At 43.0% G+C, this 13,036-nt stretch overlaps 1 protein-coding gene across 1 annotated transcript; it reads right to left on the reverse strand.

Annotated features, from left to right (window-relative positions):
- Positions 1-288: 288 nt before the first annotated feature.
- On the reverse strand, positions 289-12,329 carry LOC129399719 (aldo-keto reductase family 1 member B1-like). Its single transcript, XM_055121065.1, has 2 exons — positions 12,284-12,329; positions 289-772 (listed from the first exon to the last, which is right to left on the reverse strand). The coding sequence occupies exons 1-2, from the start codon at positions 12,327-12,329 to the stop codon at positions 351-353; spliced, it is 468 nt and encodes a 155-aa protein (XP_054977040.1). The 3' UTR covers positions 289-350.
- Between the last annotated feature and the right edge of the window lie 707 nt (positions 12,330-13,036).

Consider the following 13,036-nt stretch of genomic DNA (forward strand, 5'->3'; position numbering starts at 1 on the left):
TTTATTGAGGGGGGAGGGGAGGGAGAGCAGGGGGTGGGGGGTTGGGGGGCGCCCGCCTGAGAGGTTTACAATTCCCAGAGTGGCTCTCTCGCCACCCTTCACTTCCTAGATTGGAACCAGAAACGTCTGCCGGTGATTTCCTCGGCCAGACGGGAAGGAGGCTTCGAACCCACGGACCCTGTCCTCTGACCCCATCCCCAGGAGTGTGTGGGGGTGGGGGAGGGGTGCAGGAGGCCGAGCAGCATAGAGGGACCCCCGGCCACATGGCCTTGATTTGGGGGCGGGGTCGGGGCAGGACGGGGCAGGAGGAGAGGCAGCTGGCCACCATGGACGGGGCGGGCACGGCGGCTTCAGAACTCGATGGTGAAGGGGTAATTCCGGTGCGAGGTGCAGCTCACCAGAGCGCAGACCCTCCAGTTGCGGTTGAAGCTCAGCAAAGTGTTCACCTCCTCGGGGCTCAGCTTGAAGTCGAACACCTTGAAGTTCTCAGCGATGCGTTCGGGCGTCACGGACTTGGGGATGACGATCAGGTTCCTCTGCATCGGGAAGCGGATGAGCACCTGGGCCGTGGTTTTCTTGTGCCAGGCCGCGATCTCTTTGATCCTGGGGTCCTCCACCAGGGAAGAAAATGTGCATTGGTGATGGGATTTGTGCATGTGGATAATTTTGGACTGAAGGCAATTAAGACCCACCTCGTTCTCGTTCTGGTAGACGTGGGCACAGTCGATGTGGCGGTACCCGACGTCGATGGCCGCCTTCACCGCCTCCGCCACTTTGCCCGGGGGAGGGGGGGGAATTCCAGGTGCTCAGACCCAAAATGGGCATCTTGGCGCCAGTGTAGAGAGTGATGTGCTTAGCCATGACCGCTAGCTTAGCTAGTCCCCCCTCAAGGACCATGCGGTTGAACCATATTTTCTTAATCACTTAAGTTTTTGCTGTTGTTATTCTTTCTAAAGAAAACAGAGTGAAATGATTGTGAATTATTGAAAGTTTTAGCTGTCGTGGAAGTACTCTACTATCCTCCATGCAGGAACTGATTGGAAATTTTATTTTATATTTTGGGTTTGGGGCCACATCTGGTTGTGCTCAGAGCTTACTCTTGTGTAAGTACTCAGGCACCACTCCTGTCTGTGTTTGGGGGAATACATGTTGTTCTGGGCATCAAATTTAGGTGTGCCACATACAAGGAAAGCTCTATATCCATTGTACTTCTCTAGCCCATAAATTTGATCATATTATTTAAAACTAGATTAGAGTTAAGGTAATGTGTTTACAATGATTTAACATGTATGGTCTTGGTGTACACATGTCACCTGAGGTATAGATTCCTAGAAAGCCTGAAATGTCAGTTAACTCACTTACACCCTGAGCCTTTTCCTGTCTTAGAATAAGAGAAGCAATTCAAGTCATGCAGAGGCCTTCATAATATTTTCCCATAAGCATCAATAAGTGTTTTTCCTTATGCTGACATTCCTGTGTCAGCACGGAGAATGTGATGGATTATACAGTGGTCGTCTATTCAGTGTCATTACAATCCAAGATGTGCAAGTCAGCAGTGACTTCTGAGTCAACCTCATTTCTCTTCCAAGGTCAGAGCCTTGACCTCAAGTTGACTCACTCCCCTCCCCACTCAGCATTAGAATTTATCCATACTGAAGGGGTGCAGAAAAGTCTCCCGAAAATGTGCCATTTGTGCATGTGGATAATTTTGGACTGAAGGCAATTAAGACTCAAGGACAAACTTTTAACTCTCCCTCAACTGCCTAGAAGAATTTTGATAAGCTGAGGGATAACTGGGGAGTGGCACTGAGCTTCCCCAGAAGGAGAGTTAAACCAGAAATCACTTTTTATGACCTATCTGTATGGCAGGGCAGACATCTAATTATCAAACATCTGCTCTTCTTATCTTCCTCTGAATTGCCCTCCTCCCCTTAGAAACTCCAGGCTCCCTCCCACTCAGGATGGCATATGAAACCTCATTTTCCTTCTCTGTCTTTAAGCTTGTGTTGTATGTAGAGTTCCTATACATATGGCATTAATTTTTTTCTCATCTTACTCTGTTTCAGGTTAATTTAAATATTAGACCAGCTGAAAGAGAATCTTGAAGGGTAACAGAGGATTGATTTCCTCTCTAAAAGAATACTGTATGTAGTCTGAACAAAAATTCTTTGGAGACTTAGACCAGGCCTGCTTAGGATACTACAATGACCAAAGTTATCAAATTTGGTGTACAATGATGTATATTATGTTATCATTTTAGGAGACTCCTTTGTTTGTTTTGTTTTAATATTTTGTTGTTGTTGGAGGGCTATACCCAGTGGTATATTTGATTACTTCTGGCTCTATGCTCAGGTACCACGCTGATGGTTCACAGGGAACCATAGATGGTGCTAGGGATCAGTCCTAGGTTGACACCATACCTAGGCTGACAACCAAGTACAACAGTTAAGGCACATGCATGCCAGGCAATTACCTTACCTATTGTACTATACTACCTGTTGTACTATCTCTCTGACCTTTTAAAAGCAAATTTTATTTTTCCATTTCCCAGTTTGCTGAAGAAAGAACATACACTTGAATCTTTATGGAAAATCTACAAAAAGAATTTTTCTTGCTTTCTCCCCCTATTACTTGGAGGGAAAAATTCTAAATTTTCACCTAATCATCTCTTTTCTACCCATATTATGAATGGTATGGTGCTTCATATTGTCATTAGAATTCTTATTTTATTCTCACCTACTTTCCATTTTCTATGGGTTTCTACTGAAACAGATCCCTCTGACTTTGTCATCAGTCCCATCTGTTTCTGTCTGTTCTCTGATTTTCACTTGGATATCAGCTCTGCAAAGGGATTACATATAACCCTTTCTTCTTCTGAGTCCCTTTGTATCTATGAAGTCTTCCCAGTCCATCTACAAAAACTCTTTGGGGTTATCTGAAACTGTGTGTGCTACAAAAGCTGCAGGTTTCTCAGATCACCAGTCTCAACTGCAAGGAACTTGAGTATACAACTCGGGGTGGTTTCAATATTTCTCCACAATTATGTTTGCCCTGCGGTCATTTCATGTGTCAGACTGAAGTCATGTGGTGTGTATCAGAATCCTAAACACAATAATCCTTACTATTGAAATGCTCTTGAATTAAACTCTCTAGTGCTTAAAATCCCCCAAATTGCTTGTTCTAAAAGCTAAAATCTCAACTGCTGATACCTGGAAAGCTTAAAGAAAAAAGTGAAAATGCAGAAAAAAAAAATTTTCCCTGCCAAAGTATTCAATATTGCATGACTTCTTTCTTTTTGCATATAATGTCATACTTGCCTTCAAAGAATGTCCTTCTGGACCCGGAGCAATAGTATAGCAGTTAGGGCCTTTGTCTTGCACACAATGGACCCAGGTTCAATATCCAGCATCCCATGTGGTCCCCTGAGCCCTCCAGGAGTGATATCCATGAGTGCAGAGCCAGGAGTAAGCCATGAGCTCCACTAGGTGTGACCCTAAAACAAAAAAATACAAAAAAGCCCTTCCATTGAGTATAGACTGAGAAATTCAGCAACCTTATCAACCAGATAGAGAGATTTCTCTAGTGTTACAAACACATTGGATGTTGAACTTTCTTGTTTAGAGGGATCTATAAAGGAAGATAAAAAATCTTTTATTCACAAAACCATTAAATTAAAAAATATTTATTAAATCACCATGAGAACAGTTACAAAGCTTTCAGGATCAAGTCTTAGTCATATAATGATCAAACACCCATCACTTCACCAGTGCACATGTTCCACCACCAAGAACCCCAGCATGCCCCCCTCTCTACTCTCCTCCTGCCTGTATGGCAGGTGATTTTCACTTTACTCTCTTTTTACTTTGATTACATTGAATTTTCGACAGAAAACCCACTATTATTATTTGGAGTTTTCCCTCCCACAATCACACCTGTCAAAATGGCATCATTAGATCATATGTTTTCTATTGCTGATAACAAAGAGCATTATGATGTTGCACGATCGCTAAAGTGGTTGCACAGTTTTGGGATTCTGGTATTTTAGTAATTAAGTCCAGAGGTATTTCTGCCAGCAGCCGCTGCGTTCCTAGATTGGTTTGTGTGCCTCTGGGATCATGGCGGTTCAGGAGCAGAGGAGCTGTTCATGGGCTCAGGGTCTCATTTGTGCGGGGAGCAGGGCTGGTTCTGCCCCCCCCCCCCCCCATCGAGAGATTCCTCGTGTGACCCATCACTGCAAGCTCCTACCTCTCTGTCCAATTGGCAGTCACCACGCTGCTGCAAAGGGGAAAAGGCCAAGGGACAAAAACCCTTCCTCTCCCGGGGCTGCACGAGGTCATAGCTTAGTTCAAAGTCCAGGAGTATATCTGCCAGCAGTCACTGTGTTCTGAGATAGGTTTCTGTGCCTCTGGGATAATGACCGCTCAGGGGTGGGGGAGCCATTCCTGAACAGCTTGTTGTACACGGCCGTGAGGTTTGGAGAAATCGTCCCAGTCCCGACATACCGGAGCCATATTAGTAGAAGCTCAGTGTGGCCAGGACTCCATCTGGAGAAGGCGGGGAGGCTGCATCTTCTCCATCCATCTGGAGTGCCCCTGTGTTGTCGGCCTGGTCTGGGGTCTGGAGTGTTCTCCAGCTTGTGGTTCCCTCTGGCCCAGATTCTTCACTACGCCAAACCATTAAATTTAACCAAAAACAATAGCACATGTTTGTTTGAATAATGGATATGCTTTTATTTTTGGATCATTTTAAAAAATTTCCTCACTGTCTTTTGTTTTCGCATCAACTATGTGCAATTCATTCCTCCTGTTGGATCCCAAGATTCTAGAACTTGTTCATTCATTTATATATTAATGAGTGGGAAAAGGGAAGTACTTTATAAAATTATTTGAAGATTTCGTAGACTTTGCAAAAAAGAAAAGCAAGATTCCCACTGAGTCCCCAATCCATATGACTGATTTAGAATGGAATGCAATAAAACCTTCTAGAAGTGAATCTTAAAGTGTTGCCAATAAAGTTTTTTATTCTATTTAGTCCAGTGCATTTGGCAGAATATTAAAATGAGTGGATTAGCCATGCAATATAGCAACAATAAAAACTCCATTTAAAAAATGCTTTCTTTGTCTGCATTAGTAGTGCTTCCAGCTAACAAAATGCCAGGAACTTTCAATAAATTAAAGATGCATTTACCTAAAGTAGCCAGCGAAATTTCTGACTGTTTCAAAAATAATTGTTCACTGTAGGATGAGAAGACAGGGTATGGACATTCTGTTCCATCACCAGTATTGTTTCTGCCAAATGTGTAGTTCATATGTGAGAGCTTGCAGAATGGATTACTGCAGCATGCCCAAAACAACTCAGAAGCACGGCAGAACACTAGGAAAATGTTGAAGATACAGCCTATTTTAGTGTATGTTGATCCATAGAAGAACCTCGGAAAGAACAATATCACACAGAAAATGAAAATGAAGGTATTCTCCAACAGCAGCAGTGCTCCCTGCCCCGGCAACCAAATAAACAAAAACAGCCAAACAAGCAAACAAAAAGTCCTCAAAATATACTTAATGATTGTGAAAATTGACTAGAACTTACAGATTATTACTGTGCAATTACCCATAATCTATCCCTATAATACACTTTTTCATGTGTCAAATTTTCTTTTCAGTTTTTTTTTTCTGAATCCACCCCATATGGTTCACTATTTAGAATGGAATCAATACTTTGTAGAATTCATGATTTCTTTTTACACTGTTTCAAATACTGGAGGTACAAATTGCATAAAGGCTTTTAGAGAGTTATTTGTCTTGCTCAAATTTTGCAAATTTGGCTTCAGGAGAGTGTTTCATCACAATGCTGACTTTGTTATAAGGATTGGGTACGTATGTACAAAGTCAAAATTTCCTCAGCAAATTAAATGGTGTCCTTTTTGTACACTTGTATATGTGGAAGTTAAATCCAGGCACATGTAAAAACTGTAGGCATTATCATGTAAAATAGTGTTAATATTACTGTTTTAGGACTTTAGTGTTGTTAGACCACACCCACCAATAAGTGCCAGCATCCCTCTGCTTCTGTCTCTAGATCCCCTCTCACCTGTCCCTCCCACTTAGCAAAAGTCCATTATCAATGATTATTGTTTATTCCCTTATTATGTTTATTTTTACCCTGTCTATGAGTGAGTTCATTCAGTATTTGTCCTTCTCCCTTTGACTCACTTTGCTCAGCATGATATCCTCCAGTGCCATCCAGGTTGCAGCAAACTGTAAGATTTCATCTCTTCTTATAGCTGAGTAGTATTGTATTGTATTTACATACAGTAGTTCCCTAAGTTTTTGTTTTGTTTATTTTGGGGGCCACACCCAATAATGCTCAGGGATTGCTCCCGGCTCTGCACTCAGGAATTAATGTTGGCTATGCTTGGGGACCATATAGGATGCAGAGGATTGAACACGAGCCAGCAGAGTGCAAAGCAAACACTCTACTATTGCTACAGCATCTAGTTTCCTTTTATAATACAACTGGTTAGAGATGAGACTCCTACTCAAGAAGAACGTAGGGTTCCTTGGTGGCTTATGTGAAATGGGATGGAGAAAGATGGTAGCCTTGAGAAGTGGAGTCTACTGCTTCTCCCTCTACTGATCTAGGTCACCAGGGGAAGTGGAGAAATTCCTAATTGATGAGTCTGCTCTGAACACCTGCAAGGTACAGACCTTACATCTCACCAGTCCCTCAAGGCAGTCTTCAAACCACACCTGAGTCACAAGTCGCACTTATTTTAACTCTGCGTGAAAAATTATCCCCTTCTGCTGGATTTCTTGGGGAGCTGTGGAACTCAGGCTAAAGCAGGCATTGCTCTTTGCAATAAAGTCAATTCTAAATCTTAAATAGGCATCCCAGGTCCTTTACCTTCCCTTACAGAAAAGAATTTCAGGAGGAGATGAAGAGTGAAGTAAAGCAAGTTTACTTAGGAAATAAAGTGAGAAAAAGGGAAAGGTACATGCTTAAGAAAGAACACAGGCTTCTCCAGAGTGGAAAAAAATAGAGTATACATCCCAAGTAGAATTTCAGTTAATTCCCGAGATGGGGAATACACTCCACAGACTGAGAAAGTACCCATCTCAGGCAGGCTGGGCCTTTTGCCTACATTGGCAAAATGCTCCCTAAAGTAAGAAAGTATGCATCTCAGGGAGATGGGGGCAGATGCCACTTAAAGGAAAAGGAAGGTTATACATGCATCAGGCAAAGATGTGGACAAATGTAGACCATTTCCTCTGCTAAGTTAGTTTACTGCCCTCCAAAGACTGTTTCTGGGGGGCTTCCAAGGGGAAGAGCTTGGAGCTGTTGATATATTTTTTCTGTTGTCCTTTAGTATGACCTTTTTTCCAGCAGTGGAGCCTCTCATCCCATGGGGCGCAGCCATGCTCTCTCAGGGCCTGGAATTCTGCACCTTAAATGTTTGCTGGCTCTCCTCAGTTGGGTTCTGTGTTTTAAAAGCCTTCATGATTTGGGGATGGTTTAGGTTCCAGTCAGTGTTTTTACCCAGTGTTCATTACCAAGGCCACCCTATCTATCTGTCTGCAATGCAATTACATGTTGATCACTTGGGTTGTTTCCAAACCTTTTATAAATAACACTGCAGTGTATATAAAGGGTGCACTTTTTTGTCTGTTAGTGTCATTGGGACCTCAGGAGAGGTGGAGAAGTGGGATCACTTGGTTATATGAAAGCTCTATTAATTTTTGTATATGTTTCCACATGGTTTTCCATAGAGGTTGAACCACGAGCAGTGAATCAGGTTCCTCTTTTATCACATCTTCAAATATAGGCCATTGACATGAGGTAATATCTCATTGTCATTTTGATTTTCTTTTCTCTGATAATAAGTGACAATGAATATTTTATCCTGTTGGCCATCTGTATGTCTTCTATGAGGAAGTATCTGTTCATCTCCTTACATTTTCTGGTGGTGTTGTTTCTTTTATGGTAGTTGAGTTTTGTGACTGGTTTATAAATCTTGGATATGAGCTCTTTGTCAGATATGTGGTGATGAATATCTTCTCCCACTCAGTGGGGCACCTTTTTACTGTTCCATTCATAGTACAGAAACATTTTAGTCTCCTAAAGTCCTATTTATTTTTACTTCTGTTTTCTCAGCCAATAGTATTGAATCATTGAAGATGCCCCTGAAGACAATATCATGGAGAGCTCTGCCTATGTCTTCCTTCATGGATATTTAATAATTTTTGAGGAATTTTAGTTTAAGCAGATTTTTATCTTTCCAAATTTTAAAATGCATTTAAGATTATTTCTATCTGGATAGTGATCCAAACTTTGAAAATTTTTTCTTATAGGCCCAACAATCACTTTAGAAATTATCCAGGGCCAGAGCATAGTACAATGGATAGGGTGTTTGCCTTGCATGTGGCTGACCCGGAAACCCATATGGTCCCTGGAACACTGCCAGGAGTAATTCCTGAGTACAGAGCCAGGAATAACCCTTGAGCACAGCTGGGTGTGGCCAAAAACAAAAAAATATCCAGTTTATGATCAAGCTAATTAATAAACTTTTTTCTTGTTTTTATTCCATTTTCCAAAGTTTACTCAACATAGGACAGGACAAAATGAAAGAATCAAAATATTAACAGCGTTGGATCTCTTGGAATGTAGAACTACAGTGTTTGTGCATGTTCAAAACATGTGGGCATACTCAACACCTTTATTGCAAACCACAACACCTAATCAGAGAGAGAGAACAAAAGGGAATACCCTGCCATAGTAGCAGTGTGGGGTGGGGGGAGATGGGACTGGGGAGGGTGGGAGGGATGCTGGGTTTACTGGTGGTGGAGAATGGGCACTGGTGAAGGGATGGGTTCTCGAACTTTGTATGGGAGAAACATGAGCACAAAAATGTATAAATCTGTAACTGTACCCCCACGGTGATTCACTAATAAAAAATAAATTAATTAATTAAAAAAACAAAACAAAACAAAACAAAAACATGTGGGCATTTGGTAGCCATAGCCGCTTCCTCACCCTGGCCTGCAGCCAATGCCAACTGGCACATGAAGAAGGGAATAGGACCCCAAGATGGTCGGTGATCAGTTGCCGTTTATTCCATTCTCTGTTCCACCATTTATTCTATTCTCCCCATGTGCCTATTCCAGGCTCACTGAGCACCCCATTCCAGTTCGCCTCTGCCCTATTTCCATCTCCTACTTTCCCCCATGCTAGTCTCCCTCTGTCTCCTACTCCCATCTCTCCCACTGCCTATATTCCATCTCCCTCATCCCTAGTCTCACAGCCTTAGTTAAGAGCCCTACCTCCAAGGTTGGGGGTAGCAACTACAAACAAGTGAGACAGCACAGTCAACTTATGTAAAGCCCTTCCTTCCAGGGAAGCTCTTCTAAGACAAGGATCTCATTATGCTAGGAGATACTCTATAGGGCGGAATTTCACCTAAGGGCATATTTCTCCTTTCCTTAGCCCATATTCATCTAAATACTCATCTTAATTTACTTCTTAATAATCTTCCTACTCATTTTGTATGGACACAGTAAGAGATATATTAAGCTAAAAGGGTGGCTCTTCTGGAGACATCTTGCTATAGATCCCAGACTACAGTTATCAGGGCAGATTCACAAATCACGAAATCCCGTTAATCGTCGATTTCTCGAGCGGGCTCAGTAACCTCTCAATTCGTCCTTTCCCTGAGATCTTAGAAATCTCTCTCGACTTGGCTCTCCCAACGATGTCGCACTGGAGGCTCTTTCAGGGTCAGGGGAATGAAATCCAGCTTGTTACTGGATTTTGCATATGAATACACCATGGGAAGCTTGCAAGGCTGTCCCATGTGGGCAGGAAACTCTCAGAAGCTTGCCAGTTTCTCCCAGAGGGAGAATTAAGCTACAAGTTATCGCAAAGCGGCCACGCACTTCTGGGATCTTGCTTTCAATTAAGTCTCTAGATTTTGGCCGTTGATGGGATTACACACACCTGGGTTCCTCTGCCGGTACTTTCATGCATGAGGCCTGTCCGAACGTGTGGAGAGGGGCCTCGAGCATGGCTGTAGCTAGGTTCCAGTGGTCTTCGGCTGCTGGAGCTCTGCTCGGGGTTGGGAGGGAAGCTGGAGCCCATCCCCTCTGAGGGACCCCGGGGAATACAGCCAGGCATGCGGGCAAGAGACTCTCTGCCCAGATTAGTCATGCCAGATTAGTCCTTCCTAACTCCAGCAGGGTCCTTGTCCAGTTGCTATATTTTGGGTCATGACAGAGTTTGTCCATGGCCATGCTCCTAACTTATTATAAGTGTTATGGCGCTTTGCCTGCCCCATTTCTATGCCAGGGTAGCTTACAGCTTTCCCTGGGTCCATCCAATCCTTTCATCAAGACCCTCATTTTGGGGGTGCTAGGAACTAAGGGTGCTAACAACTGAGACTCAAGTCAAATAAATATGACAGATGCCCAGGAGGAAATATTATTTGGAGTCAATTAACTTCCTAGTTATAAAAGCATGGCATTAATTGTCTTCCTGTGTCTATACAAAAAGGACATAGCTCTAAAGTAAACTATGCAAAGAACATAAAGGAAATAGAAAAACAATATTTCACTTACAAATACCAAATCCAGAGTCTTTAGAAGAATCTGACCTTACAAATCCTAGGGTCTGATTTGGGGATATAAGTGATTAATAAACAGGGGAAGCAGAGCACAAAGGAGAAGTTAAAGATAAACACAGAGAAATGGGTGTGCCTCAAGAGCACTGTGATGGGTGTAACCCAATAAACCTAAGCTCTCTGCGGCAATGGAGCAAGGACAGAGGAGAAAGGATGAACCAATGCTATCCTACACTACAGTCAGACCTATGACCTTTTCCACTTTGGCTTTCATTTTTATCAACAGAAAAGATAGAGCCTAGATGCCAGATCACATAAATTAAGAGACAGATTAGAAAAGAATTCTCCAAACTCAGAATCACAGCAGAATACACAAACAGCACAGGACACATAAATAAAGCACCAAGCCAGATTCTCCCAAAGGTTCTCAGCTGGGAAGGGTAAAGGGGAGAGGGACAGGAGAATTATGACTTAGGTAGGAGAGCTAAATATCTTCTAGCTGAGGGACACTTTGGTCTCAAAAGTTTCTACATCATACATAGTTCTGGTCTCCAGCAATGATTCATCTTGTTGTGCAAATTAAACTAGATCTGAACGTGATGGTTTCGACTGCAGATTCTAATCTGATTTCAAACTTCCTAAGTTCTCGCAAGGTGGTAAACTATTTTTTAAATCAGAACTACCCATTTCAGCATGCTTTTTTTCTAGGAAATAACTGACACGGTGGCCCCACACAGACAGATAGATGGATCAATTCACACATCTGGGTAAAGATTCACAACCATTCTCATTCCCAGAGAATGGTCACAGAATAGTCCAGGTACACAGGGACATGGAGTCCAGACAGCAGGAAAGAACATTTCTTGGAGTGCATTCTGAGGTGATTTTCCTTATTCACAGACACAGAAGTAGTCACACAAACATGGTTGATCAACTTACCCTGTTTGTTTGCCCATTAGGAGTGGTATGAAAGCAGGTGACATCAGGCTGAGAAAGAGGGGATATCCCTCTCCAACATGTGTGTGCGCGCACACGCTGTACTCATACACACACACACACACACACACACACATATCCCATCAGCTGTTGGACTTACCTGAAAGTTTCTTAATCCAAAATTAGCTCACAGCTGTGGGGTCCACTCCTGGCTGGTTTCCCAAATTGTAACTGAGAATGGTCCACAACATTACCACTGGAGGAGAACCCATTAAAAAAAGAAGAGGTGACAGGGCCAGAGAAAGATCTTTATTAGCAACATGCTGGCAGGCTGGAAGATGGTAGACTAATGACCTCAAAGCAACTGTCTTCCCGGTCTGATCACAAAAAGATTGTATTGAAATAGAGAGAGAGAGAGAGACAAAGACAGAGACATAGGTAGAGACAGGACAGGGAAGCACATTTTGAGGAAGGGTGGGTTTCTGCCAAGAGTTTGGCAGGATGATCAATAAATCCTCCCATGGCCAGCCTGGTTCTCTGAGGCACACTTCTGATAAGACTAAAAATAAAGATTACTGAAGTAGGATTTCTTCCCCTTCCCCTTTCAGAAAAGATAAGGGGAACATTCTCAGTATTTTTTAATTCAACTCCTAATTTCTTTGGGTTGGCTTCAGATGCTGGTAATATTGTGCTCTTGAAATTCCAGACAGAAAGTGGGACATAAATCATGCCTATTACCTTTGTCATCATAAAATGGGGATTCTTTGGCTCCATCTAGTGCCATCCCTAGCTTCAACTGATTTCCTTGGTCTGATGTCGATGGTCCCACCTGGGTGCCCAAATGACGTCGGTAGGCCCCACCGGTGACTTATGTGAAGCGGGGAGGAGAAAAACGATCACTTTCTCCCCAACCACCTCTACCACTGGGGACCCAGGGTTACTGGGTTCTTGTCTAGCTCTCGGAAAAGAATTTTAGGAGTAGACAAGCAGTGAAGTAAATAGATTTGATTTAGAGGCTTTTGAGGGAAGGAGGAAGGGATAAGTGGAAGAGAGAATAGTAAGAATAACGTGCTCAAGAGAGAACACAGGCTTCTCCAAGGGTGGAGAGAGCCCCTACACACATCCTAGCACTGGACACGAAAGCATGAAAGTACACATCTCAAGAGGGGAGATGCGGGCGACACATGTGCTCGGGCACTGAATGTGCTCAGCCACGTGGGCACAAGCAGAACATGGGCTCAGGCAGCATATGCGCGCCCTTCCTTTGTTCAAGGTGTTCTTTATAGGGTTTCTTCAACCTGCCCCCACGTGGGGTTTCTTTCCAGGTAAAAGTTCATGCTAAGATTACCAGGGAGGTTGGGAGTGGTGATGATCTTCTTTAAACTGGATCACATTTTAATCAGATTAAGGGAGAGGTCGAGGGAATTTGAGGAACTTCATGGGGAGGGGTCCAACCTCCTCAGGGTCTGCTGAAGGTCTTATCAGGTCCGT

The sequence above is a fragment of the Sorex araneus genome, chromosome X, assembly GCF_027595985.1.
Source record: "Sorex araneus isolate mSorAra2 chromosome X, mSorAra2.pri, whole genome shotgun sequence".
NCBI lineage: Eukaryota > Metazoa > Chordata > Mammalia > Eulipotyphla > Soricidae > Sorex > Sorex araneus.

Bases quoted from the DNA above. Each gene is read 5' to 3' on its own strand.
- LOC129399719 (XM_055121065.1), bottom strand. From the start codon at position 12,329: ATGGCACTAGATGGAGCCAAAGAATCCCCATTTTATGATGACAAAG. The intron at 773-12,283 runs GTAATAGGCATG...CCCCGGGCAAAG, and splicing joins CCCATTTTATGATGACAAAG to TGGCGGAGGCGGTGAAGGCG.